At 41.8% G+C, this 27,412-nt stretch overlaps 2 protein-coding genes across 6 annotated transcripts in view; both read left to right on the top strand.

The window, feature by feature from the left end:
• Positions 1-13,809, top strand: part of pkn1b (protein kinase N1b) — a 52,366-nt gene extending 38,557 nt beyond the window's left edge. For all 4 annotated transcript variants that reach the window (XM_082531025.1, XM_082531026.1, XM_082531024.1 and 1 more), the window contains 18 exons: positions 161-306; positions 1,083-1,296; positions 1,399-1,593; positions 1,746-1,855; positions 2,894-3,037; positions 3,216-3,291; positions 5,047-5,176; positions 6,353-6,443; positions 8,472-8,563; positions 8,950-9,022; positions 10,210-10,301; positions 10,442-10,618; positions 11,053-11,115; positions 11,216-11,292; positions 11,402-11,544; positions 12,921-13,028; positions 13,207-13,287; positions 13,369-13,809. In XM_082531025.1, coding sequence (XP_082387151.1) covers positions 161-306; positions 1,083-1,296; positions 1,399-1,593; positions 1,746-1,855; positions 2,894-3,037; positions 3,216-3,291; positions 5,047-5,176; positions 6,353-6,443; positions 8,472-8,563; positions 8,950-9,022; positions 10,210-10,301; positions 10,442-10,618; positions 11,053-11,115; positions 11,216-11,292; positions 11,402-11,544; positions 12,921-13,028; positions 13,207-13,287; positions 13,369-13,572 — 2,216 coding nt within the window. In that variant the 3' untranslated portion in view covers positions 13,573-13,809. The remainder of the gene's footprint in view (positions 1-160; positions 307-1,082; positions 1,297-1,398; positions 1,594-1,745; positions 1,856-2,893; positions 3,038-3,215; positions 3,292-5,046; positions 5,177-6,352; positions 6,444-8,471; positions 8,564-8,949; positions 9,023-10,209; positions 10,302-10,441; positions 10,619-11,052; positions 11,116-11,215; positions 11,293-11,401; positions 11,545-12,920; positions 13,029-13,206; positions 13,288-13,368) is intronic.
• Positions 13,810-16,753: 2,944 nt separating this feature from the next.
• The window catches only part of engl (endoglin, like), a 28,550-nt gene continuing 17,891 nt past the window's right edge, over positions 16,754-27,412 (top strand). For both annotated transcript variants that reach the window (XM_082531943.1, XM_082531942.1), the window contains exons 1-10: positions 16,754-16,918; positions 18,451-18,566; positions 19,029-19,201; positions 20,856-20,993; positions 21,075-21,249; positions 21,514-21,685; positions 23,647-23,791; positions 24,032-24,224; positions 24,819-24,988; positions 25,091-25,246. In XM_082531943.1, coding sequence (XP_082388069.1) covers positions 18,497-18,566; positions 19,029-19,201; positions 20,856-20,993; positions 21,075-21,249; positions 21,514-21,685; positions 23,647-23,791; positions 24,032-24,224; positions 24,819-24,988; positions 25,091-25,246 — 1,392 coding nt within the window. In that variant the 5' untranslated portion in view covers positions 16,754-16,918; positions 18,451-18,496. The remainder of the gene's footprint in view (positions 16,919-18,450; positions 18,567-19,028; positions 19,202-20,855; positions 20,994-21,074; positions 21,250-21,513; positions 21,686-23,646; positions 23,792-24,031; positions 24,225-24,818; positions 24,989-25,090; positions 25,247-27,412) is intronic.

Raw genomic sequence — 27,412 nt, 5'->3', positions numbered from 1 at the left:
TGGAACTCTCACAGTGTTTAAGGTTATATTTATGAGCAAATGGAAACAAAGGATCCAGTGCATCGTTGGAAAAAAGCCTCGTTACACTTTCTGTTTCTATGTCATATTTAGTCATTTTTGCCCTTTGTTCATGTTGTGTGCTGTTCACACCTTGTCCCAGGTAAGCCGGACCTGTGTGGGGCGGAGCTGCGTGTGGAGGAGCTGTGGCATCACTACCGTGTGGAGCACGCCATGGCTGAGGGAGCCAAGAACATGATGCGACTGCTGGGTGCGGGAAAGGTCCAAGATAAGAAGGCCATTGCTGAGGTCAGAGAGGAGATGGTTGAACTTTATCTGGGTCAGAGATCTACAGTCCTGGCAGTATCATCTGTTTTAAACCCTAAAAAGTTTCATTTGCGTCTCTCCTTTGGGTAGATGGAATAGAAAATGCTGAGTTCTGTGCTGTATGTTGTTACCGTTAAACAGATCCAGCTAGCTGCTTCTCACAATTACCAGTCTCATATGTTAGTCCAACAATGCTAACCAATTACTAGCTGTACCTTTGTGGTGATATCAGTCACGTATCTCTTTGAAAGAAAGTGAAAGAGTCATAACATTTGTTCCTAAATACTGAGCCAATCCTTAAAGTGTCAGTGTTTCTTTGGAAAAGGCAGAAGCAAAAACCTGTACTTTTATTGGTGCAGACACATCCACATAATCCAGAGTAGTCATTTCAAAGAGATTTGGTTACATTTTCTAATTCTGACTTTTTTTTCCTTTAAGCATTGCTAAATAATGTCAGTTTAGCCTCCTCATTTTGCAAGAAAAATAGGAAGTGGATGCAGCAGTTTATTGAAGCATCCAGTGAAACCATTTCTTATGAGGCTTCAGTGAACAGTTGACGGTTCAGCCAAAAGCCCATTTGACCCACAGACCTGTTAATCTCTCAGGTCCTGGTTCAGGTCTTTGCTGGATTTTTCCGGTTTTTTAAGGACAAGACTTTCACCATTTACAAGAAAGACGTTAGCACAGGACAGTATGTTAAAAAGAATCTGAAATCTGTCTCCAGTCTCACAGCTTTGTATTCTTTCTGCGCTCCGCAGGCTCAGTGTGGTTTGAGCGGCTCGTCCCAGCGTCTGGACCTGCTCCGATGCTCTCTGGAACAAAGACTGCTGGAGCTGCCTGAGGATCATCCCAAAGCCTGCCTCATCAAAGAGGAGCTAGTGCTGGCCTCCTCCTCAGCTTTTAGCTCCCGTCACAGCACCCCATATGTCCATAACCAGTACAGCACCCTGATCAAACCATCACCCCTTACAGGTAGACAGAATAAATAGGAGAATAAAACAGCTTTCAGCATATTCAGTCAGAGTTTATTATTAAAAAACGTAAGGTTAATTCCTCTTTGCCTTTTCTTTCCAGGCAGTCTTCAGGTTCGTCTTCTGGGCTGTGTGGGACTGCTGGAGGTCGTCCCAGGGAGAAATAGAGGGACCCCTGTCGTTCTGCCTTCTTACTCCACACCAGATGGACGCTCCTCATTCAAACTGAGCGGCCTCTACAGCCGGAGCACCAGCAGCATGAGCCTCAAGATCCCCAGTAAGAACGAGGACCTCTCGTGTAAGTGTTCCTGGTCTTTTTTTCCCATTGAATTAAGCTCTAGATGACTGTAGTAACTAAAACAAATTGACACTTGAGGCTTATAATTTAATAAAATGCAGCCCCCGGTTGGCAGTCGACATTTTTACTTAGTGTTTGTGTATCTTTAACAGCGGAAGTGAGTGCCGTGCTGAAGCTGGAGAACACAGTGGTGGGTCAGACAGCTTGGAGAACAGTTGGAGAGCAGGCCTGGGACCAGACCTTCACTTTAGAGCTGGAAAGAGTACGACAAAGCACACTCTCAATCTGTTACACTGTCACAGAAATACTGTGGTTCTGGCCTAAGCTGTCAAGCAGTGCTTTCCATGGGCTTTTACATTAGCTACAGTGCATTTGATGGGTTGTTACCCAGAAAAATACCTTCATTTTAAAGTAGAGCAGAGATTTTGTTTTGTTTCTTTTCACTTGGATTTGTTTCCAATTCCTTACTTGGTTTAAATTCACACATTTCCCCTTCAGTATCATCTTCTAGCGCAGCGGTCCCCAACCCCCGGGCCTCGGACCGGTACCGGTCCGTGAGTCGTTTGGTACCGGGCCGCAAAGAGTTGAGGCTCAGGTGTGAAATGTATGGTGTTCAGGGTTTTTATCAGTTTTCAGCGTTATTTTGTTATCGTTTTTATCGTTTACTTGGTTTTCCTGGGTCTTTTCACTTGTGTTATAAATAAATCTTCTTTTTTTCGGTACCGGTACTAGTTTTATTTTGTTGTATTTATCCGCGACACCTTAAAGGCCGGTCCGTGAAAATATTGTCGGGCATAAACCGGTCCGTGGCGCAAAAAAGGTTGGGGGCCGCTGTTCTAGTGCACTACTGGACGATTTCCAGCACAGCTGCTATATATAAATCTCTCCCTGGAAGTCTTGCCCTCTTCATCCTTGTGCCTCTGTAACGCCCACTGGATCTCCTCCAGTGTGTCAAAATTATGATCATTCAACCAGATTTACATTCTGGTGGGGAGGAGGGAGTTGTCCAAGTCACAGAAAGGCAAATCTGGCGAGCAGAGGGGCGTTAGGAAGATAGTGAAGAAGATTGTGTTGTTCTGCATTGACAGCCTGAATCTGGGAGCAAATTCACAGTGCACAACCACGATGAAGAAACTGCCTGTTAAATGTTTACACTGTCACTGAGCTGCAAATGTCGTTCCTATAGCGATAACCAAGCATGAGCTTAGATCCTGTTTCTCACGGTTTCCCTGAAGCAGAACTGCGGACTTGTTTTTTTTTAATGTATCGAAGCAATCGAATGTTCGTGTTTTGTGATTAGTCCAGGGAGATGGAGATCGCTGTGTACTGGAGAGATTATCGCTCCCTGTGTGCTCTGAAGTACCTGAAGCTGGAGGATTTCCTGGACAACCAAAGACATCAAGTCCAGCTGGAACTGGAGCCACAGGGGCTGCTGCTGGCTGAGGTACTGGGCAGACACATGCGTGAACATTACAGCTTCCTTTTAGTCTCATCAGAACCTCCTCATCATTCATATTTGCCTGCAAACATTAAAACACAAAAGTACCTAAAAAACACAGTCGCTGTGTTTTTTTACCTCAGGCGCAGACTAGAGTTGTAACGTGTAACTGTGCATGTTTCAGGTGACCTTCTTCAATCCAGTCATAGAGAGAGGCCGAAGACTCCAGAGGCAGAAGAAAGTCTTTTCTAAGCAGCACGGTATGCTCCAGTGTTCACACACAACCTTTTTATATCCACGTTTGGACTTTAAAATCTTTTTCCCAGCTTGCTGCTTTTCTTGTTTCACATTTTTTTTGACAAGCGGATCAAACGTGTACGTGCTCTGCAGCGCCATCTACTTGTGGAAAAAGAGACTTGAATCCACCAGTGAACAAAAGAATGAGAAGCGTGTGTGTGTTAAGTCACCACCGCTGGCTTTATCGGTCTGTGACTGCGATCTGTCATTCAGACATGGACCCGTTTTGCATGATTGCTCCTCACGGCTTCATTCAGACGTACTCAGAACACACTGATGGAAAGTACACCAAGTGATGCATAATGCACGAGGTCAGAGTTTTCTTAACTGCAGCTGTTTTTTGGAGCTGCCTTAATAATTAGAGAGGTTATAGGGATACATCCATAACTGTCTTGGCAAAATAAAAAAGGTTAGAGATCATCTTTGTGAAGTAAAGATCTTGGTGTCATTTGCTGTTAGACATTGTCAGCAAGTCGGGGATAATTAATTTTTGGTAATTAATAATGTTTTTCTGCGTTGCATGCAAATGTGTGCAGCCCTTTCATTCTGGAGAAGATAATGAGAGGTTTCTGTCATCTGATGCTGCAGAATTGTAATAAAAGCACAACAAAAAGCTTCCTGAAGTAGCTCCTATTAGTGTTAACTGGGATTATTGCCAGCACTGGTGAGCAGTGGTGAAGATTTTATGCTTCAAAATTTGACATGAGCATGAGAGGAGGTTTTGGAGAGGTTTGTATGTACCTCCAACAAAAACTTTAAACTGTCTGTTTTGCTTTCTCTGAATTTTTTTTTTTAGTTCAAAAGCCTTTTTGAACACAAAGAGGAAAACTTTGAGCATGTTGTCAGATTAGTCGGAGGCTTAAAGTGAGTGTGTCACATGGCAGGTTTTTCCCCTGTTTAAAAAGTTATTGTTAGCTAAGCTGACAACTCAGCATGTCGGAGAGACAAGTGCACAACTGTAATTTCCCCTCAGTGACTCTGAGTGACTTTCTCACTTGTGCCATGTTGAAAGTGATCATTACTGCATGTTGTTAGGTCTGAGCGGGTTGCACATTCACACATTCAGATGTCGTTGGGTTAAAAGGAAAAGGGATGCATGTCTTAAAAAATTATTTGGTATAGCTTAGTGGGTAAAGTGGATCAGCCACTATTTGCAAGGTGAGCAACTCTAGCTCCTTTGTGTCCCTGTGGTCGCAGCAAAGTCTTTCCTGAGCCTGGTTCAGCTGGAGGTTTCTTCCTGTTAAAAGGGAGTTTTCCTTCGTTTGGGCTTTCTTGGGGTTTTCTCTTTATCATTGTTGGGTCTTTACTTTACACTACAAAGCACCTTCAGGTGGTTGTTGTTGTGATTTGGTGCTGTATAAATAAACTGAATTGCTGAATGATACATACATCAGTTATTCTAAATTAAGATATTATTTTACTCGCTTCAAGCCTGCTGCATGTGAAGTTTTGTTTATAAAACCACAGGAGTTGAAATAATATCATCTGTTTAATTTACGAGACGCACATTCTAAAGATAAGGTAAGATAAACCTCTTTTAGTCCCACATGTGGGATCTTTTTTTTTTTTATCACAGCAGAAAGTACAAGTTAAAAGCAGTAAAAAATTAAGAAAAAAAAACTCACATGAAAAAGTCACATGCAATAGAGTCACGTCATTTGACAGCTGAGCTGAAGCTGAAGAGTTTCTTTTTCACATTTGGCAATGTGTACGTTTAGGTAAAGCTTTCCTGCGGGCCCGTCAGATGAACGTGGACATCGCTACCTGGGTCCGCCTGCTGAGGAACGTCATCCCGAGCGGAAGCAGCGCGCCCAGTTTCACAAGCAGCCCGCTCACAACCAGTGCAGGGTATGTAACTAATGTGTCTGCAGGTGGACTGAAATGCATATGGTATGCCTTAATGCATTTCAGTTATTAATTTAGGATATGTTTATTTTAAGTCGTGGTCATTGATCAGTGTAGAGCTGATTAAAGGAATCAATATCTGACCACTTTGGATCAGTTGCTAATGGGTGGTGGATCTTATGTAGCTTTAAAGAACTTTTTAATGTCTGCCATTATTTATATTTTTATATTGTCATTATTATTATTGTTATTATTGCATCATTTAGACAGCGTGAGTTACACCTGAGCGGGTATTCTTGAAGTTGAGTTTATTGTTGGCGGTGTATTCATTTTCATTTTTTACCAGAAAGTAAATACCGTATTTTTCGGATTATAAGGCGCACTGTCGATGAACGGGTCTGTTTTCATACATAAGGCACACCGGATTATAAGGCGCATTAAGCAAAACAAAACAGTCAGATAAGTCAAACTTTACTCAACTCTTCTTCTTGCTTCCTCCACTTCCGTACCATTGACTCATTAATGTTGAATTTTCTCGCAGCTGCTCTATTCCCATGTTGTTGCAGTATTGTGGATGGATTATCTCAGTTGTTCTCCTGACTGAAGTTTGGTCCGTTTACAGCATCCTGCTATGCGATTGCATTTGTCCCTAACCATCGGGAAACCTCACATGAGCTTTCATTGAGTGGAAAAAAGTTAGCGTTCATCTGTTTTCATGGCTGCCTGGATGTTAAACTTAATTGTTACACCTGGTAAAGCAGCAACGCTGATGATTTTATTAAAGATGAAAGAATTTAGACAGTTTTTAACTCTCAGTGATGCCGCAGTGTTCATTTGACTTTGGGACCTGAAACGGATGGAGTTTTGGACCCAGATTACTCCGCGAGGCTCCTGACTACGGTGGCCGTAATGCTCCGACAATCCATCAAGCGGTGCAGCTTCATAGCTTACCAAAGTCCTGCTAAAACATTTTTTGACAGATTTTTGAGCACCGTGTACCACATAAAATCGGTCCGACGTCAGTAAGCGCAACCAGAATTCATACATAAGGCACACTGTCGATTTTTGTGAAAGTTAAAGAATTTTAAGTGCGGTTATAGTGCAGAAAATACGGTAATGCTTTTATTTGTGCCTCCACAAAGTTTGATTTCTTTTTTCTTTATTTTGTGCACTCTGCAGGGAAATCTCAGTGGAGAAGCTAAACCTGGAAACTGACCATCTGGTAAAACCTGAAGTCAAGACAGATGTAGTGGACTCACCTGCTCCCGTGGTGAGTGAGATGCAGAGATTCTCTTGGGGGAAAAGATGGGCATCTTTATACTATCACGTTACCATTTTCCTGTTTTCCTACCTGCAGCCTCTGTCTTGAAAACAGTGCTCCCTGTCATACAGGCTGCCTTCCTGTGGGCTGCAGTGAAATCTAAGACCGGCCTAGCCGGGGCCTGAGCGGAGACAGAAACAGAAAGAATGAATAATTAGCCAAATGGAGAACTGAAATCTCAGGGAGACAGCTTTAATGAGACATAATTGGATGGAGGGGAGCTTTAATTTGATCAAGTCCAAATCTGTGTGATTTTCCCAGTGTGAAGAACACAGTCTGCAGAGGGTGATAGTGTGGGAGTGAAGAATAGAGAGGTGGAAAATAGAGGAGCTGTGACAGCGAAGCAAAGAACCAACTGAGCCTGAAAATTTAACTTATTTCATTTTCACTTACTTATGAAAGGGAAACAGTTATTATTAAAAACAATGCAGTTTAGTAAGAATACAAGGAAAAGAATTTTCAGGAACTGCTTTAAAGATTATGACGATTATCAAAAATACACAGTTTATTCTGGTTTAAATCCAGAGACATTAAATCATTTAATTTATTTAAAATTGCATCACATAAGTGAATAGGCTAATGTCAAACATAAGGCCCGGGGGACAGAATTGGACCGGCAGAGATTCTAATCCGGCCCACTGGAAAGATTTGGAAAAAGTAAAGGAGTGCATAGATTTTGAACTTTTAACTATATATTTATAGTTTGCAGCTTTTTCTACTGATTAAGATCTCCTCCACGACCATTCATGAAATACCAAAGTAAATAAGGAGTAGATTAAAAATTAAATGACAAAAACTTTCCTCTTTTTCCAGTATCTGCTGTATCTACTGTAGAAATGTTCTACTGTAGAAAAAAGGGACATTATTAAAAATACAAGACTGTCTGGGCAACGAGCTACCAGACCTTTTTCTGTTATTTTAGCATGTGAAAGAAATTTAATTTAATTTATACAGCGCTAAATTACAACATCAGTCATCCTGAGGCGCTTTATCTTGTAGGCTAGACCCTACAATAATACATAGAGAGAAAAACCCAACAATCATATGGCCCCCTATGAGCAAGCACTTTGGTGACAGTGGGAAGGAAAAGAAGAAACCTCCGGCAGAACCAGGATCACGGAGGGGAGGGACGGCTGCTGGGAACGGTTGGGGTGAGAGAAGGAAAACAGGATAAAGACATGCTGTGGAAGAGAGACAGAGGTTAATAAGAAGTATGATTCAGTGCAGAGAGGTCTATTAACACATAGTGAGTGAGAAAGGTGACTGAAGAAGAAATACTCAATGCATCATGGGAACACCCTTCCTGTTCTTCCTGTTAAAAGGGATTTTTCCTTCCCACTGTCACCAAGTGCTTGCTCATAGGGTGTCGTCTGAGTTTTCTCTGTCTTATTGTAGGGTCTTTACTAAAGCACCATGATCCCTTAAAATAATATTACATTATTACAGGAACTAAACAAGGAGACAAAATATCATCTTTTCAAATATAAGCTTTAATTTGGTGATTTCATTCCTTGCATTCTAAATGTAATATTCCAAATTATACACTTTATGCAACATGGCTTGTCAGTACACTGTATACCAGCAGAGCTAGTGTGACTTTAAATATAAGAGGCCAGGGAGGAAGACAGACAGATTTAGACAAGCAGAGAGAGACCCAGAGGGGCCCGTGGCAGATGGTGTGTTCAGCGGGGTTGAAGTATTATGAGATTAATTACTCTGATGTTTTTAGACAACTAATTAGCAGTGAGAGGGGAGCGAGGAAGACAGGGGAGAGGGGAGGAGCGAGGCTGTCGGCCAACAGGGGGATCTGACCATCCGGCTCGATGAGCATCACTGACTGATTGTCTGCTTCTACAGATGTTCTCCATCATTTTGCCCTCTTTTTGCTGTATTCCCTTATTGGTATTATCTCCCCCCCTGTGTCTCTTGTCATTCAGTATGCTGGTGTTTCACATTTCCCCTCCCCTGTTATCACAGGAACAGACGCCGGTCATTGAGCCTCCGTCCAAACCAGAAGTCCCTGTTCAGGAGACGCCAATCAGATCACAATCCCACAACTCTTTAAGCAGGTGCAGAAATAGACAAAGATCCTTATCTCTCTCTGTCTCACACACACACACACACACACACACACACACACACACACACACACTTGAACCCACACCTGAGCATGTCTTTTGCAATATTGCCAGCACAGCATGACACCAGGAAGACACCCCCTCACACAATATGGCCATATTTCGTAACCTCTTTTTTTTAACACCTGATTTTAACGCTGAGTCATCATTAATATGGATTACTGCATATGTCACCCCAGAATAAGACATGCTTTACTGTGTTAGACGCTAAAACGCAGAACAAAAAAGCGAGTTTCTGGTGTATGTAACAGATTTTGTTGAACGTTATGAAAGACATTTATTGCATTTGCTGTATAATAGTAATTTCCCTCTCTCAGGCCCAGCAAAGGACCTCTTTCCCTGCAGGACTTCAAGCTGATCGCTGTTCTCGGCAGGGGCCACTTCGGGAAGGTACTGTGTTTCATTTTCAAAATGATAAAATACACATCTGTTGTGTAAATAAGTATTTTAATATTAGCAGCCTGTCAGTAAACACAAGCTCCATGCAGCTCCATGGAGCATTTTAGCCTGTTTTAGCTCTGTGGGCCTCATTCAAGTGGGCATGTGAAATAACTGTTTGATTGATGAAACGTGCACACTGAACAGTTTTATTCTTTCCATCATACATTTGGTATTAGATCTCGGTATTACACCCCCTATGAGCTTTGAATTCTAGGCTTTTTCACAGAATCCAACCGACTTGTGAGTGGCAGATCATATCTACTAATCTTAACCAGTATATCAGCTGATCTTAGCTATATACATCTATATATCTGTATCTATAATAACTAAGATCTGTTGATGTAAATAGCTGAGAACGTTTTCATTTATTACAGCAGATAAATGAACATTTAAAAATGATAGAAGAGATGGGGGGAAGCACCCTTTAACCGTTTTACGAGTGTTGACTTTGCATTATTTGTCCACCAGGGGGCACTTTGTAACTTCCTTATTGGCAACAGGTGTTTGGAGCCACAAACAAAATTACCTGCTAATCTGAGCTGAGTCGGGGAGAATATAAACTAGTAAATAAATAACTACCCATAAGAATTGTCAGTGAAATCTGTTTATGTTTCATGTGTCTGTAAGATAAAACATTTTGGCATTTCCTCAGCCAGCCTGGACATAGTTCAAGGCCGTTCCAAATTTAGTTGCAGAGTACAAAGATATTCTTGTCAGAAAATACTGATAAAGCTCAAATTTGTCCATTCATACTGTCGAAAGAAGCCCAAGGAACACATAAAGAGCTGCGATCAACCAAATAAACCACCACCACCAAAGCGCTATACAAATACAGGCTATTTTAACATACTTCCCTAAATACTCACACTTACTGCAAAAATACCTCCCGGATAAATGCAGGGTTGCTCCAAGTTCATATTTATTGAAAAGAAAAATGCTTTAGGTTTCAGGCTGAGGCAGGTTGGGTAGGAGGGAGAGTACTGAGTTCTTTATTAGATATGCTTTTTGATCACAGAGACAAAATTACAGAATTACACCTGCCTTCTGTTACTTTTTTCCAGTTCATTTCCATTAGCAGAGAGTTACTCAACAAAAACTCTGAAGTGATTAACGAAAGCTTTTGTTGGACTCTTCAGGTGCTGCTATCGGAGTACAAAAAAACAGGCAGCCAGTACGCCATCAAAGCCCTGAAGAAAGGAGACATCGTCGCGCGTGATGAAGTGGAGAGGTAGCTGTGCTTTACCACCTTAACCACATCTCTGCTGCACGACAAGAGCTCATTCACCTCATAATTACACAATGATTGTCTCATGTGCATCCCCCTTCCTTCCCCGTCCCTCCCCCTTTCCTCTGTCTGTCCGTCTCCAGTCTGATGTGTGAGAAGCGGATCTTTGAGATCGTCAACGGCTCCCACCATCCCTTCCTGGTCAACCTGTTTGCATGCTTCCAGACGCCAGAACATGTGTGTTTTGTCATGGAGTACACGGCAGGAGGAGACCTCATGATGCACATACATGCAGACGTCTTTTCTGAGCAACGTGCTGTGTGAGTTCTGCTTTGTCGTGCATGTATACCTACACATATCTACAGGAGCTGCTCGGCCATGGAAACCATGCCATGAAGCTCCCGGCACACAGTTTTGCCGCTGATGTTAATGTGTACGGAAGTTTGAAGCAGTTTTTGAGTCAACAGAGCGTCTGTCACTTTCACGCACTGCAACTTTGTGTAGTAGGCTCCTTTGTGGCTGAGCTTCTGTGGGTCGTAAAAGCTTCCACTCTACAATAACACGGTTAATTGTGGGATATGTAGGCGGGAAGAAATTTGACAAACCGAAGCTTGAATTCAACGAGCTCTTTAGTGTGACTCATTGTTTCATGAATGGCTCGGTGCGCAGACTTTATACACCTGGAGGAATGGGACTGAAGTCTTGCTTCACACTTTTCTTCTGCGTCTCTTGCTTTCTGTCGTCTGTACAACAGGTTCTACTCTGCCTGTGTGGTCTTGGGTCTTCAGTTTCTTCATGACCACAAGATTGTGTATCGGTGAGTGTTTGTATCGCCTCCGTCTTTGCATTCCACACGTAACGCGTTTCCTTTCTCTTTGAAGTAGTCGACATAAATCTGATTCCTTTTCTTCCATCAGGGATCTTAAACTGGACAACCTGCTGCTGGACACTGAGGGTTATGTTAAAATAGCTGACTTTGGGCTTTGTAAAGAAGGTGAGTGTTCATCATATGCTGATCACACTGATCCTCTGTTCCCTTCTGTTTGGTTAAATCTGACTCAACCCTCACACGTTGGTCACCCTTTGTTTCTTTCTTTTCTGAGGCATGGGTTATGGAGACAGGACCAGCACATTCTGTGGGACTCCTGAGTTTTTGGCCCCAGAGGTGCTCACAGACACATCGTACACCAGGGCAGTCGACTGGTGGGGCCTCGGGGTGCTCGTGTATGAGATGCTGGTGGGAGAGGTGAGAACTAGTCAGTCACCACATTCACACAGAGGCCATTTTCTCCTGACGTTGCTCTCACCCATGTGATTGTTGTTAGGGTAGAAAGGGTAAATGATCCTTGTAGCACTGACCCAAGCTCAGACGCAGAGGATCAGATGATCCCCGATTCCCAGAGTTACATAACTTGCTACCTTCTGAGCTTCCCACTGAGCATGACAGGAGTGGGGAAAAGGTTGTGTAAATGTCATGAATACCCATCTTTCTTCGAGCTTCTTATCTCCTGCCTGGATGTCAAATAAAATGACAAAAAATGAAACACTAACACTGAAGATGCCATCTTTAGGTTTCATAAAAAGTCATGACAGGGGCATGTTTACTGTTTCTAACACTTTAAAACGTTTGATAGCAGATGAAGCTGTTAGCTTAAGGCTTGAAAGCAGAATATTTTCTCTTTCGTGCTTGATGTGGGACTTATACATCATATCTCCAAACGTTGATTCTGTTCATCGGGACGTAGCACTTTCAGTGGGAAAAACGTTTCGTCACTCATCCACGTGATTTCCTCAGTCTCAGTCTTCAGTCTCTTGAACAGAATCAACTTTTGGAGGTTTACTTACCTGGATGATTGGGCATCAAGACTTTTTATGTCATAGTGCAGCAGAGGTAGTCAGTGGGTGTTTAGGCATCCAAACTCTTTAGTGCTGTAACATGGTCTGGTTATTGTCTTACTTAAATAAGGATGGTGGCTAAGCTGCTTCAGGTGTATTGTTATGCATTAGAAAAATGTTCTACGTCCAGGTAATCACATGATAGGGTGGGGTTACAGTGAGTTCACCCCAAACCTTGGCTGATTGTGACCTACATCCATTTTCACACCTTGGCTCATGGGGTTAGGTAGAGGATCATTAGGGGGTCCTTTCTCCCTCTCGGGGGGGACACTCCCACAGGGCTTAAATCTGTGACTCTCCACCATTTGACCCTAGAACTGAAGAAGCTTCTCGGATGAGAGGTGAAACGTCTTTAAGTTGCTTAAAGACGTTTCACCTCTCATCCGCTTAGAAAGAAAAGTCCAGATGCTTTTCTTTCTAAGCTCCTTAAAAGAGCAGCTGAAATATATAAACTCCATGTTTATTTATCATAATAATGAATCATTAATTTAATTTACACCCGTCATGTAAATTTCATTTGACCAGGTTCCATTAAATGTAACATTTTTATTGTACTCGTGTACCAATATTCTATGAAAAATTTACATATAATCAAATTACTTAAAGTCAGCATTTTGTCATTAGTTACAGTGTAATACCACTGTAACTAATGATGAGTATGCTACAGAATGTAGTTGAATAAAACGTTATATTTTACAGATGTGTAATGTATAATGTTTGTTTCAGTCTCCTTTCCCAGGTGATGATGAAGAGGAGGTTTTTGACAGCATAGTGAACGATGAAGTACGCTACCCGCGCTTCCTCACCACTGAGGCCATCGGCATCATGAGACGGGTCAGACGATGCTTTCTTAAAGTTATTTTGGGCTTTTGTGTATTTCTAATAATAATAATAATAATAATAATAATAATGGATTGCATTTATATAGCGCTTTCTTTTTGATTTTTAGGAAGGTTTTGATATGTCTTCACGTTTTTTTGTGCTCATAAGTGACATTTTTGTTTTTTTCTAGCTGTTGAGAAGAAATCCCGAAAGACGTCTCGGTTCTGGAGAAAAGGATGCCGAAGAGGTCAAAAAGCAGCCTTTTTTCAGGGTGAGCATTTTTTCTTTCATATTTTTTTTTTCCTTGGCGAGAACGTTGATTGACAGCTACCTAAACCTAAATCCCATTCAGGTAATGGACTGGGAGGCACTCCTGCAGAGAAAAGTCCCGCCCCCGTTCGTTCCCAACATAGTGGGGAAAGAAGACGTCAGCAACTTCGACGAGGAGTTCACCAACGAGGCTCCCGCTCTCACGCCACCCCGCGAGCGCCGAGCCCTCTCCCGTAGGGAGCAAGATTACTTTAAGGATTTTGACTACGTCTCTGACCTCTGCTAGGCTCCGCGGTCAGAGGTCAAAGGGTTATTAGCTCCCCACTGCCAGCCACAGACTCTGAGAGGAGACTGAGAAGTGAAAGGCTGCTGTAAAAGCACAGAGGAACTTGATGTTGATGAGAAGCGAGGAGCACTCTCTTCTCCGCGTGCTCACGGTGAGACGAAGCACTGGCCGGGCCGAGCGTCAATGATTGCGCGTTCCAAACACAGGCAGTAACAAACAGACTGTCTTGAGGGTGGGGGGGTGGGGAGGTCACGAGAAGAACTGAAGATAATCCAGGTTATCAGATCCTGCTGTTTGTTTGAAACGCTCACAGAGCCTCAAAATCACAAAGAGTGAAAAAAATGTGATGATTCTGACAGGAAGCGCTCTTTTTTTCCTGCATTTGCTACACTCTGTCGTCCCTTTATCTCTGCTGTCTGTTGCTGCTACAGTGTGTGTTTAGCCATGTGCACTGTCCTCTGCCTCAGTCATGAATGTATCCACGTGATCCGCAATCATGCACCACCCGTACATTACCACCCGGGGGAGCCAGAGGAAAGAGGGGCTCTCTTCTTTTGATTAAGCCAAAGAAAGGCAGGAGCAAGTGGAGGGTCTTGCTCAGTCGTCTTTGTGTTGCGTTCCCACCGACTTTTGGTACAACACAGATTTTTGACTCCAATCGTTTTTCAGAGACAGGAAGCTTTTACAATTTTTGTGATTTTAAAGTTTTGTTTTACCCCCATCTGTGTTTCTTCCTCTGTCATTTGCTGGTGAAATGTGTTGACTCAGTAAAAATGTGAACCCAAACTTTGGAAAATTTGGTGATTTAATGCCCCCCCTCCCCCAACAACACACACGTCTGCTGTATATTCTTACATCAGCAAATTGTTCGCACACGCATGTGAGCGATAAAGGAAACCTATCGGTCCGGATAGAAGAAATGATTTGAACTCCAGGTTCCTCAAAGAAAATGTTTCTTTACGATAGGTTTGTGGTTTTATATTAAACTAAAAATAAACTCAAAAAGAGGTGTGAAGAATTTGTTTTGTTTACTTAAAGAAAAACGAAAAAATAGACAAAAACCTGAAAAAATGTTTTGAGCCTACAGAATTAAGATAAACTTGGAATAATCAGAAAGTGTGTTTGATTTTAATTCTATATCAGCTTCAGAACAAACAGTTTGTTAGGGTAAAAGTGTTTGGTGTTTATCGTAATACCCGAAAACCCCCGTACTGTAATAAATAAAAGGACTAAAAGTGGCATTAAAATGAATAAAAACCAAATGGAAATGTTTTAAACAATAAGTAAAATGAAATAAAAATGAAAACTAACAATGTAGCTGAAAGACCAGTCCAAAGAGTTTTGACTGAGCGATGGCGCAGATGTATCCGGAGTTTCTGTGATTGCTTTAATTGAAAGGTGATTTGCAGGAGAGCAGCACACAGATGTGCGTGTAATTTCTTTCTTGTGTCGCACTGACCCCACAGCATTTTGGATTTGGGGAGTGGATCAATTATCCCTGCTCACTAAGGCCTAGATGGAAAAAAAAAAAAAAAACAGGTAAAATGTAAAAGGATGACTAAACATGTCTGAGTTACTCAGGGTCCCAGCTGGTATCGTTATTGGTGCTTTAAGGGAACTATTATGCAATTAAAGTACACAGACACAGATCATGTTTAAAAATTGCACTTTATTTACTTGCAGCCTGTCACTAAACCACAGTTTGTTCCCATTTATTTAGTTGACTCTAAGATAAAACACTTTGACAGACATAAAATAGGATTTTTGCACCAACAAGGTGATTTACAAAGAGGTCGGCATGGTGTGCAGTCTGTTCTTAAAAAATCTGAGGAAACTAGACAAGTCTTTTAATACTGTAAATCTTGTTACTGTGACATCTACAATGATATGATGAGAATCTTTGTATTTTGATTGGGTACAGCCCCCTGATTCATTTCAGGTTTACTTAATGGGCTGTATATAAAAAGAAGGATGTAGACACTGTAAAAGTCAGAGAAATGCACGATCTGCAGTAATCTGTTTGGGTTTTTTGAAACTCTACATCATGAGGTGATGTTTGATTTTCCTCCACGACTCATCAGGAAAGCTTTAAGAGAGAGGGAGCTGAGGTTTTGTGTTTTCATCATGCAGCCAGCTGAGTCTCCCCTGCTGACCATTAGAAAGACATTAGGTTTCAGGCACATCCATGTCGGCTTCACATTTCAGAAGATATGCCCATTTGTTAAAGCACAGTTTAAGATTTTTGTCTCATGCAAAACTTTGGTATTTGGACTGTCTACACGTCCATAACAACATGAAATCACGCCTGATTTCTTTGGCTTTTCTGAAATTTATAGCAGAATTATCTCCTTGTTTAGTTGTTGTGCTCACAACTCTACAGCTTTGGTGCAGACTCCCTTTCCCATAGTAACATTTTTGGCCAGAAGGCAAAAAGCCTTTATACTGCCTATTCAACACCACACTGGACAGCGAGCAGGCTCAGCAGTGAGAGTGGGGAGACCAAAGATGGAGCTAAAAACTCTGTGAACGCAGTTCTTATGGTCTTCAGGTGAGCAAAATCACAACCTCGACAATGTATGCTCACTGTTATCACTTCTTTCCACTTTGAAAGCCAAGAAAAAACAAGATCTTACAAGCCCCTCCCACCCACACATAAAATAGATGATGAAGCTCTGACAGGCTGCTTATTGGGGAGAAGCTGCTGTGGGCTTTCACTGGTTTGCTATCATGTTTTCTTTAGAAAGGTGTTTCAGAGGTTCAGATAAGAAGAAGTTAATGTGTGTGTTTGTGTGTGTCTGGGTTTTTGTTTTTTAAATACCCCACCACCCTCCACCCCGCCTCCCGTTATCACCCTCACATTTCCCCTGCCAGTCAAACTTCTGAGGTCCACCCTGGTCCTCCTCTTTCCCTCCTCTTTCCCTCCTTCTCTCCCTCTACTCCTCCTTCCTGTTACCATCTACGTTTGGAGACGTCTCCAGAGCCTTTTATTCCTCTCCTCGCCGTTTCTCTCTCCACTCTGTCACACCATCCCGCAGTCCCTCCCATTGCCCCTTCTTTACAGCTGCCCACCCCCCGACACCCCCTCCCCTTCGGCATTACTCCATGTGTAAAATGAATTTCACCCGGAGAAATCTATTGCTTACAAGACGCACCTCAGCGGGCTAAAGGCCCGCACAGTTGCGCTTTTTTTCCTTATTCTTATTCTGTATTTGGTCTGTTTGACATGTTGAGGGTGTGTGATAGTGTGTTTAGGAAATGAGAGGGGTGTGCGCAGAGTTGTGAATACAGTGAAGTCTGAAGCAAACAGCTGGACCAGCAGTCAGCCTGTACCTTCGAGGAGCCGCAGGTGAGTGACTGTATTCACCCCAAGAGCGCAGACCGCTGGAGGGGAGAGAGTTTTTAGGAATCCTGCAATTTCCTGAAGACTCGACTTATCTGTCCGGAACTTTCTTGGAATTTAACAGCAGCAACAAAAATACATTTATGAGAACACCAGTCTCCATGTTTCACTATCTTAAAGCATGAATCAAGTTAGCAGCTCTCACACAGACTGCAGAGCGCGTGTTTGTTCTGCTCAGGATGTTTTGCATGATTTCCTGAGCAGTATGGACTGGTTCTCAGTAAATTCGTGGACCATGCATGGATCAGACTGATGCTCAAGCACGTTCTGCTCCATGTCAGCGCATTTCTGCGAGCAAAAAGAAAAAACAAGCTGAAAAGAGTAAATCAGAGGTCAGTGCACTTAAGTCAGGATGGTTTGATAAAAGCTTTGATTTAATACATTTGACGAAAGTTTTTTTATATTATTTAAAAGACTTTTTTATTGTGACAGTTCATTTTGTAAAACTCTTTCCCAGAGGAACATGTTTGGTTGATTGGTTGTTAATTATTGCTATTAAATGTTTATTTTTTTTAAACTGACACTTTATTAGGTACACCTTTCTATTCAGCAGTTTTCTGCCAGCAGTTTTGGATCCATATTAATGTGATAGCAACAAACAGCTGCTGCACATCCATGATGTTACTTGATGGTGTGTTATCCCCATCAGCTGATGGGTACATTAACTCTTTATCCTTGAAAGCCTACTAAGAGTGACGCTTGAATCTCTTTTCTGACCCAGGCAGTTTCTGTTATAGACTGCGCTTGCATCAGAAATTATTGAGGGTGGTCTCTGCTGATGCACCTAAACTTGGAAAAACACATTAACTATTCTAATGTTCATCAAACAACATCTTTGTTTATATTTACTAAGGTATCAAAACTCATCATTAAGGGTACAGATGAGGTCCTGTTTATGTGGGAGAGAGTTGTGCATTCAGAGATGCTATTACTCATGCCTTGATTGTAAAGCGTGGTCGTTGAGTTATTGTCGTCTTCAGCTCGAAACATTCTAGCTATTCTCCTCTGATCTCTGACATCAGTGAGGCATTTTCTCCCTGAGAGCTGCCGCTGTCTCTTTCTCGAACCATTCTACATAAATCCTAGAGATCATTGTTTGGGGAAATCCAAGCAAAATATCAGTTTTTGAAATACTCAAACCACACTGTCTGGCACCAACGACCATGTCAATGTTACATCAGTCAGGTTTCTCCCCTGGTCTGAAGCTCAGACAATGTCTACATGCTTAAATGTGAGTTGTTGCCATGTGATTGGCTGATGAGATATTTACATTAATGGCCATTTGAACAGATGTCTCTAATAATGTGTCCAGGGGGAGTATATCAAGGTTGCTTGTTTTTTTCAACCAACAGTCCCTATTTTGATCATTACTAATCAAACTTATCTGAAGCTTTTCTGCTCTGGCGAAAAACAGGCATACTGAGATAACTCTGAGTTAGAAATCACACATAAACTGCATGTTTGATTGTGTTTTTAAGGTGTTACACTAAAAAAGCATTCGGTCAGTCTGGTGAAGCAGTTGTCATGATGCCTTCGCTGTCTGGACTTGGATGGACTTTATTCCTTCTCTCTTTCCTCTTGGAGCACCCAGAAGGTAAGTCCAACGACACCCAGCAGGAGACACAGCAAGAGATGTATTTATCTTCTAGACCAGCAACAATGAGGATTGTGTCGTGAAGACATAGCGAATTGTAAATGTGGTATTTCCTGTGCCCAAGTCAAAGGTCTTTACTTGAAGTGTCAGAATGAAAGTGAAAGTTGCTACATAGTTTTTTTCTTGGACAAGTTCCCACCCACCCCCAGGCGGGGATTTGAGCAAATGTAGAAACATCAGAGTATTGTATCACCCACACATTAGAGGGAGAGAAAGGAGGAGAAGAAACACAATGTTTCACAATGAAACTCAGCGAGGCCTGCATGGGGAAGCACTCATGTCTCATGTTATTTGTTATTTTACACAGTGATCACGCTGCTGCAGCAGATGAATGTACTTCCTGTGCATATATATTTCAGGTTTAACACATTTTGTAGTGATGCATGCACTGTTCCTCTCCAGCTCAGAGTGGAGAGCTGCACTGCTCAGTGGCTGGTCCAGTGGGTGCTCGACACCCTGTTCAGGGTCTGCTGGAAAGGTTCGAGGCAGGCCCCGGCTGTGCTGCTAGAGAACGCGGAAACAAGGAGACTCATGTCATTGCATTAAGAAGAGTGACCAACAGCCCAGAAAACAAGGTAGCCGGCTAACGATTACTTAGCAAAAACCAAGGACCCCGGCTTCAGGAGCAGGGGGGCTTTTATTTGAGTCCGGGTTTTAGCTTTAAAGTTTTGACTCAAATAGGCCGTAAGAAAGCTGGAAAATGTGATTCCAGTCACTTGCTGATCAATCAGTCTCATTGATTGTAAACTAAGAGCAGAAACACGCATGAACAACAAGGTTTCTTTGCCAAATGCTTTCCTTTAAAATGTGATGATAATGTTTAGCTTTAAACATCTCAACTATCTCAAATAAGCTTTTTAAATCCATTTAATTCCCTTTATATCACAAAGACATTACCTACAGAATTTCACTGTAGCACCACTGAGCTGATTCTGTTATAAAAAGGCAGATTTTATGGGAAAACATCAAAATAAATAAATAATAGTAAGTCTCAGCATGATCTTGTGGACATTTCTTTATAATAAAAGTCACAACAGTCTTGAGTGAATTTCTTTAAATATGGTGCAAACTCTCACTGATGATTGATGATGATAGTTTTATTTATATTGTGTGAAATTACATCTACAGTCGGCTCTTTGTATGGGAAGCTAATGACCCTACAAAAATACAGAGAAAACCAACAATCAGATGACCCCCTTTTGAGGAAATACTTAATGACAGTGGGAAGGAAAAACTCCCTTTTAACAGGAAGAAACCTCTGTGACTTGTTGGGGGAAGGAAGAGGGTCAAAGTTCCATGAAACCTCCTGTAAGTCTAGAATGACTAATTATGATAAAAATGTAACTGAAATGTCAAACACGATGGTGAACAGACGATTATTTGTGCAAAAGATTACAGGCTTAGTACACTGTGACACTGGAGATGTATACTCCCTCCCCCTTTTATTAGGTACATCTTGCTACAACTGTGTTGGAACCACCATTGCCTTTATAACTACCTTTCTTCCTTGAGGCATAGCTGTAGCTGTAACAGGGGGTTGCAGAGATGTTGATCCATATTGAGACGATAGCGTCACACAGTTGCATCACTGATTCCACCACATCCCAAGGGTGATCTTTTGGATCGAGATCTGTGACTGCAGAGTCCACGAGAGTGTAGTCAACTGACTGCCATGTTAAAAAAAACACAGCGTGAGATGATCTGAGAGGAAAGAAATAAATATACTGTAAGTAGTTGTAAGACGTGTGACTTCTGGGTAATTTAGTGGATAAACAAGCTACACTTACGCTGTAAAGTGAGGAAACCTCGACTCTTACAATAGAATTATTTCTTCTCTCTTGTGAAAATTTGAATTTCTACCCCTTTATTCTACTGTATCTGCTGGGAAGCCTTTGTAGGTACATATAATTACACTGTTAGTTGTGGGTCATATTATAAAGTGCTACCAAACATTTTAAGTAGCGTTAGCTTCCCAACCAAAAATGCTGAAATGTATTTAATTGCTCTAGCTGCTTACACAGGCACACAAATACAAGACTAACAAATAAGTTTTATTTTATTCTATTTGTTACATTTTTATTTGTACAAGTGCTGTAAATGTGTTTGGTGTATTTTAAGTTAAGTTTGCTACATGTAGTTAGCTTTGGAGCTACCCTAACTGTCTGAAGTACATTTATCCTTTAAAGTGCTGAACGTACAGCGGACTGCCTTTTCCTCTCCTCCCTATAGGTGACAGTGCTGATGAAGCCTCTGTCTCTGTCTCCTTCTCCTATGAGGGTTGTCCACCTAGTGCTCATCTCCAAAGTCCCAGTTACCTGGTGGTTGGAGGCCGAGAGACTGCCCTCCAACCTCCAGGTCCTGGTGCAGGTCAGTCATTGTGCAGAAGAGCAGTTTTGATTGAGTGCACTCTGCAGTTTCATTCATTATAAATTTGCCTTCAACTGCTAGGTGTCCTCAAACGCCAGCGTACAGTCCAGCGCCCTGCGTTTGCACGTCCAGACGATGCATTCATTGCCTTTTCGTCCCCGTGCGCTGCATCGCTGGGTTCTGAAGCATCATGGCAACCTGTCCTCTCTGACACACTCATCACATGGCAATCGAGTCTACCTTCAACTGGGAGAGGGTGAGCCACCAAATCCACATTCCTGTGCTCAAAAATCGAATTTAGTGGTGATTTTGTATTTAAGCTTTGCAGTTTTTATACACAAAAATATCCACAAATGAAAAATAGTTTACGGTAAAATAAACAAATGATGAATCCAAACATCTGCAAGCATCTGATGGCTTATGAGTCAGATGAGTCATTTCCCCTCTTGCTTCTACCAGACTTTTGCATTAGGTCAGCTTCCATTTCAAAACTTTCTCTTACTTTGTCTCCATATTACAGATCCAAACCTGCCTGCTGTGTGTCAGCTGCAGTCCATGTTCATCTCTCGCAACTACATGACCTCTGACTTGCAGCCACAGGAAGTGCACGGTTGTGCCCACTTGAATGTAGGTGGAGCTAGCCCTGAGGTCCACGTAATCAAGCTCCATTCATCAGGCTCAGGCCTCTGTGGGTGAGAACAAGCAACCACTTGATGTCCTGGCAAAAGCAGAAATTAGAATCTATTTACAGCCACAAAGCCTGTATATAAATGATGGTAGCCAATGTTTTCTGTTTCACTGTTTGCCATTAAAAAAAAAAAAAAAAAAAAAAAAGTCGAATTTCCCAGAGGAACCCACCCGAGGGATTAATAAAGTTCTATCTTATCTTATCTTATCTTATCTTATTTTTTATTTTAGCATTTTGGGTTTTTCCATCTTGCTTTTTCTAGGCAGAAATGATGATATTTGTCAGTAGGGGTGGATATCGTCACTGATTTCTATAACTAATTCAATTCTCATTCACAAGGTCCCAATTTGATTCAATTTTGACTCAGACATATTATAATATTATAATTCTGTATTATTCTGTAATATTATGATTATAATTCATATTATAATTCTGATCATTTATCAGTACATATCCACATTTTTATATCTATGTATAAAAAGAAAGCTGATACTTGTGAGACTTCATCAGAGATGTAAGCATCGTGTAAAAGTAACGGAGGATAAAATACAGAAAAACATGATGCAGATTTTCCTGGCCTGGCTTTTTATGGCAGATAACCGCCTTAAAAATATTCTGCAGAAAATTAAAAGATGAAGAAAACCGTGAATCAAGATATGAAAATTACCTGATGTAGGCTGAGCAAAGTTACAGAGGTTTTATTAGAGACACAGCTAAGCGTTTTGCAATTTGGCATATTTTGTAAAAGTTTAAGTTTCTTTGGTATGAACATCAGAAATTAGGCTTTCTTGTCGGAGGTTATTTTTAAGATAAAAGAAAAAGCAATGTGCAACAGCGCTGAACAAAACAGTAGACTGGTGCATAATAAGGAAGCGAATAATGCAGAAAACCGAGATTTGAGATGGGAAACGGTTCTTGAAGTACACTGAGGGAGAGAAAGCTGTGCAGGAAGTGGGATTTTATCGTAGTGGAAGCAAAACAGCAAAAGTAAGAGGGAATTAGTGACGATGTTTATCAAACGTGAAGCGTAGTTTTGATCTTTTGCTGCTGGTTCAGCGACAAAACCTGCAGCATCAGAATCTGTGAGATGTCGGCTTTCAGCACCGTCCGTGTACGTGACGTCGGTTGAACGATCCGTGCTTTGTGTTTACGTCTTTTTGCAGAATCCGTTTCTGCTCTCGTTTTAGCTGTTTGGTGGTCGCTGAAATTGTTTTGTGGGCTTTAAGCTGAGATTCTGGTGTTTCTGGAAAAATACATTCATATTTAAAAATCGATTCAGGATTTCATGAAGCGATATTGCTTTACTCACGCTAAAATCTATTTGAATCGGGGAAATCAATTTCTAAACCCACCTCTATTTGTCAGGTATCTTTATCAAGCCTGGTTATGAGGCTGCATTACACTGCTACACATACCTGCACATTGGTTAACAAAGAAGAAAAACACTTCAGAGTGTACAGTATATTAGTACAATGAACCACAAAGTAAGCCTTAATATTATTATCAGATAATTCACCAACAGCACAAACACAAATTCCGAGATGATTAAACATGCAACTAATTTGCTGGTAATACCTGAAATGAGTAAAGAAAATCAACAGCCTATTTATGCAAGATAATTCATAATTTTATTGGGGGGCTTATATTGGTTGGGTCTGATTATTGGGGGGGGGGGGGGGTCATAACCCCCCTAACCCCCCTGAAACGCCCCTAATAATATAAAGCTTAAGGCTTAATTCAGTATAAAAAGCTCAGTTTAAAATACATTCACCCATCATAGAGTAGTTATGAAGGGTACTGAAACTAGTTTAAAGTTGGATAATTTGACATAGAACAACTCTAGAGTCGCCCCCTGTGGTGATTCAAGGAACTGCAGGGTTTTTTTTTTCTGTACTACTTCAATTATTTGGCCCCAGATGATGCCGTTTGGGTTAAACGTTGTTTTCTCTGTCCACTCTTCTTCAGCTCCATGCAGGTAGAGGTGACTGTATCGCTTGTGCCTCCAGTGGCCGACTCAAGAGCGCACAAGATTGTGTTGATTCTCAGCAGCTCTGTGCCCGTCAACTGGGCCATTACTGCTCATGGCGTCCAGGGTCGCATCTCTGTTCATGTAAGGGCATCAGCTGCCATTTACATCACCATCGTGGTGGAATTTGTTTTGTTTTTTTAACACACAGCTAACAGGAATCTAAGGCTACAAATCATTCTCATTGTGACCAAATCCAAAAAGAACTGGTCCTAGCGTTACTGGCCATAGTCTAAAATACTTTATTGTATTGCTCTGTGCCACAGTGTCCTTGACTCTACTTGATCTTTACTTGTATTATGCTTCATCTTGCTGTCTACACAGTCCTCCAACAGCGTGTCTCCACCCTACCCACCTGAGCCTGGCCTAACAGTGGCCAGCACACTCGACCCTGACCTGTCTAGCATCTCGGACCTTCTCCTTTGGGCCCGTGAGAGTGGCTTCACCACGGTGACCTCATACACTGAGGCCGACCTGGCCAATCACTTTGTGATCCGGCTGGCTGAGGGAGAAGCAGGTCGGGACTCTTCTGTGTCTGAACCAACACGTTCTCACTTCCAAAGCGTAATATTTTACGCTACGTGACAAATCGTCAACATGTTACGCTTCCGGGCACCCAACACATCCCTTAATGACAAGATCGGAAAAAATGAGGAAACATGAGAACCTTTTGGAATCAATCTACACATGTTCGTTCATTTTGCTTAAATCGCTTTGGCAAACACTATTTAACACCATTAAAGTGCTGGTTAAGGTTAGGGATGGCTGGAACGTGTAGTACCGCGGGACCGTAATTCTACTGGATTTCACCCATAACCGTAGCATAAGAACGCAGAAGGTCAACTTTCGCGTTCCTCAGGAACGCCGCAGGACGTGACAAATCGTCAGGATGTTACACCTCAGGAGTGAGAATGGGCTGTATAAACTGAACATTTGAATTTCGTTTTTTCACTCAAAAGAAAGTATATATCATTTGTTTGGTCTTTTTTCGTTTAAATTATTCCATAGTATTTACTCATAGTATTTATTCCATATAGTATTTACAGCTGAATGAAGGATTTTGATGTTTGAGTGAATGGTTGTATCTCTTGATCTCCTCTCTGTATCACAGGTAAGTTTGCAGTGACGAATCCACTGGTTGCAAGGCCTCCTGAGGCAGAGGAGCGCAGGTTGAGGCAGTGGCTGAATGGTGGGAGCAGAGCAGGAGAAGGCCGGGAGGGTTTCACAGTGAACTGTGAGGGCGGACGCCTCAGCGTGACGGTGGACAGAAGCATTCTGCAGGTCTTAACTTTTTTAAAATCTAAATTAGAAGCAGCGACAAACCTAAAGCAGCTGTTCACACTGTGATATTCTGTAGTGCCTCACATCAGTGCTCTCTTTCAGAACTTGTCTGTCCCGGTGGCTGCCGTGACTCTGCGTGACCTGACTTGCCAGGCTGAGTCCAATGGGAGCCATTTCCTTTTAGTGTTCCCAGTCATTTCCTGTGGGACAGAAGGCCTGCTCCTGGGAGAGCCTAGAGGGGTGCAGTACAAAAACATGGTGAGATAAGACATTTCAACAACAACAAAACATTGAAACTTTGGAGAATTTTCTGTCTTTGTTTGTTACTTGAACCCTAACTTTCCTCTCTATATCTTCTGTCACACGAGGGAAAGAATGATACAGATCTTGTCTTCGAAAAAAATCTGCATCGCTGTGGATGTAATTCAAAACAAGCTGTCAGAAAATAAAGAAATAAATAAATCTGAAGGGAGGAAACAGGACAAACAGGAAAACGTTCAGAACACAGTTAGGAAAGCGTCTGCGTTCAAAACAAAAACAAATGTCCTTTACTCATGGTACAGGAAAAAAAGGCATGTGGTGCATAATAGCCACTTGAATTTGTGTTAAGTGGAAGTTGTCCTGGTAAGACTTGCGACCCAGGTCATTGTGACCAGAACATTGCTGAGGTCAAGCCTAAAATGGGTGTTTGCGCAGAGGCAAATTAAGTGAGAGCAAATGTCCCCTCAGAGGTGGGAGGCTGGATGGAAACATGATTGAAAAACAGACAAACAACACAGGCTTAAGGCCACTGTGCTGAAGCAGTGAACTCAAATTATGTCCAAATGCTGAACCCACAAGCTGAACCACATTTATTACTGTAGAGGTAATGATGACGCTGGAGCTGGTGAGGCTGACTTGGCTGGAGATAGTCAGGCAGACTGCGGGTTAACGCAGGTGAAGAGGCAATCTGGGCCAATTTGAATTCGGGCAGGAAGGCTGAAAAGCTGATGAAGCAGGTGAGCGAGCTTCAGCTCATCCGTCCTCGTGTCTCTTCGTTAGCATACCATACTTTAAAAACAACACATGGCCCTGCTGTACAGCAGAAATATAAAAAATACAATAAGAATAATAAATACAAAAAATAAATAACAATAAAATAACTTGTCAGTTACCCACTAAGTCAAAGGCCAGCTAATAAAAATTAATTAAAAATGAGTAAAAACAAATTAAAAACCAGTAAAAGGATCTTAAAATAGATCCTAAATTCAATTGGAAGCCAGTTTAAGGAGGCCAGAAGCAAATTAATGTGCACAAATGTTCTTTTACCAGTTAAAAACCATGCCACAGCATTCTGCACCAGTTGCAGGAGTGACAGAGGGCCCTGGCCAACCTCTATTAAAAGGTAGTTGCAGTAATCCAAGCGTGAGGTTATAAAAGCATAGATGACAGTTTCCAAGTCAGGCCTGGAAATTCAATTTTTTGTTTTCGGAAGATCGCACCGAGTGGCAGGAAAACATGAAAACATTAGTGGCCCAAGAATAGATCCCTACGCTACACCCCATGGCAGAGGGGCCACAGAGGATGAAGCCGAACTCAACTTAACGCAAAAGCTCCTGTTAGAGAGATATGATTTTATCCACAAAAGTGCCGGAAATTTCTACACAATGCTGTAGTCGAGAGATCAGCAGGTCATGTTGCACTGTGTCAAATCAGCAGTCATATCCAACAAAACAAGAAAGACATGTTTAATCTTTATGAGAGCTGTCTCTGTGCTGTGAAACGGCTTAAAGCCGAACTGAAGAGCTTCTGGAATTTGAAAATCATTTAGATAGTCTATCAGCTGAGTGTGAACAATCTTCTCCAGGATTCCTCTTCCTTGCATTTGTTCTAACAACCTTGCTAGACAGAAAAGATGAGAACGTTTAGAACATAGACTGCAAATATTAGAGGGATGTACCTTAAACCTGTATTAATTTTAATGGACAGCAGGGGGCAGTTCTTCTGGTTTTCAGAAAAGTTTGGTTGTGTAGAAGTCTGTGGGAGAACATCCCTCAGCTTCCTCCATCTACTTTACGTTCTTGATCATGACACATATAACCTTCTTGCTACGTTGATGAAAGTCACAGAAAAATAAATGGGCCTTAAAGAAGACTAAAGGTTGTAAACATGAAAATCTTGATGTCAGGTTTTCTCAAATGGGTTGGCCCAAGATCACTGAAGCAGGGGTGTAGCTGAAGAGAGGGGTCTGGGGTACCTGCACCCCCAACATTTTCAATGTACTCTTTAGCGCAACTATGTTTGAAAATTCAGTAGATCTGTCCTTAGTTATAGTCACTTTAATCTGCAAATTATTCAACAACTTTTTTTACAACTCTCTCTGAAAGACGTCTAATCAAGGAATAAAGCCAAAGACGCTGGAACAAACTTCTAAAGTTAGATTTT

Source organism: Aulonocara stuartgranti (assembly GCF_965226115.1).
Source record: "Aulonocara stuartgranti genome assembly, chromosome: 4".
Taxonomy (NCBI): domain Eukaryota; kingdom Metazoa; phylum Chordata; class Actinopteri; order Cichliformes; family Cichlidae; genus Aulonocara; species Aulonocara stuartgranti.
The sequence above is the reverse complement of the archived record's forward strand: the minus strand, read 5'-3'. Positions and strand labels throughout refer to the sequence as shown.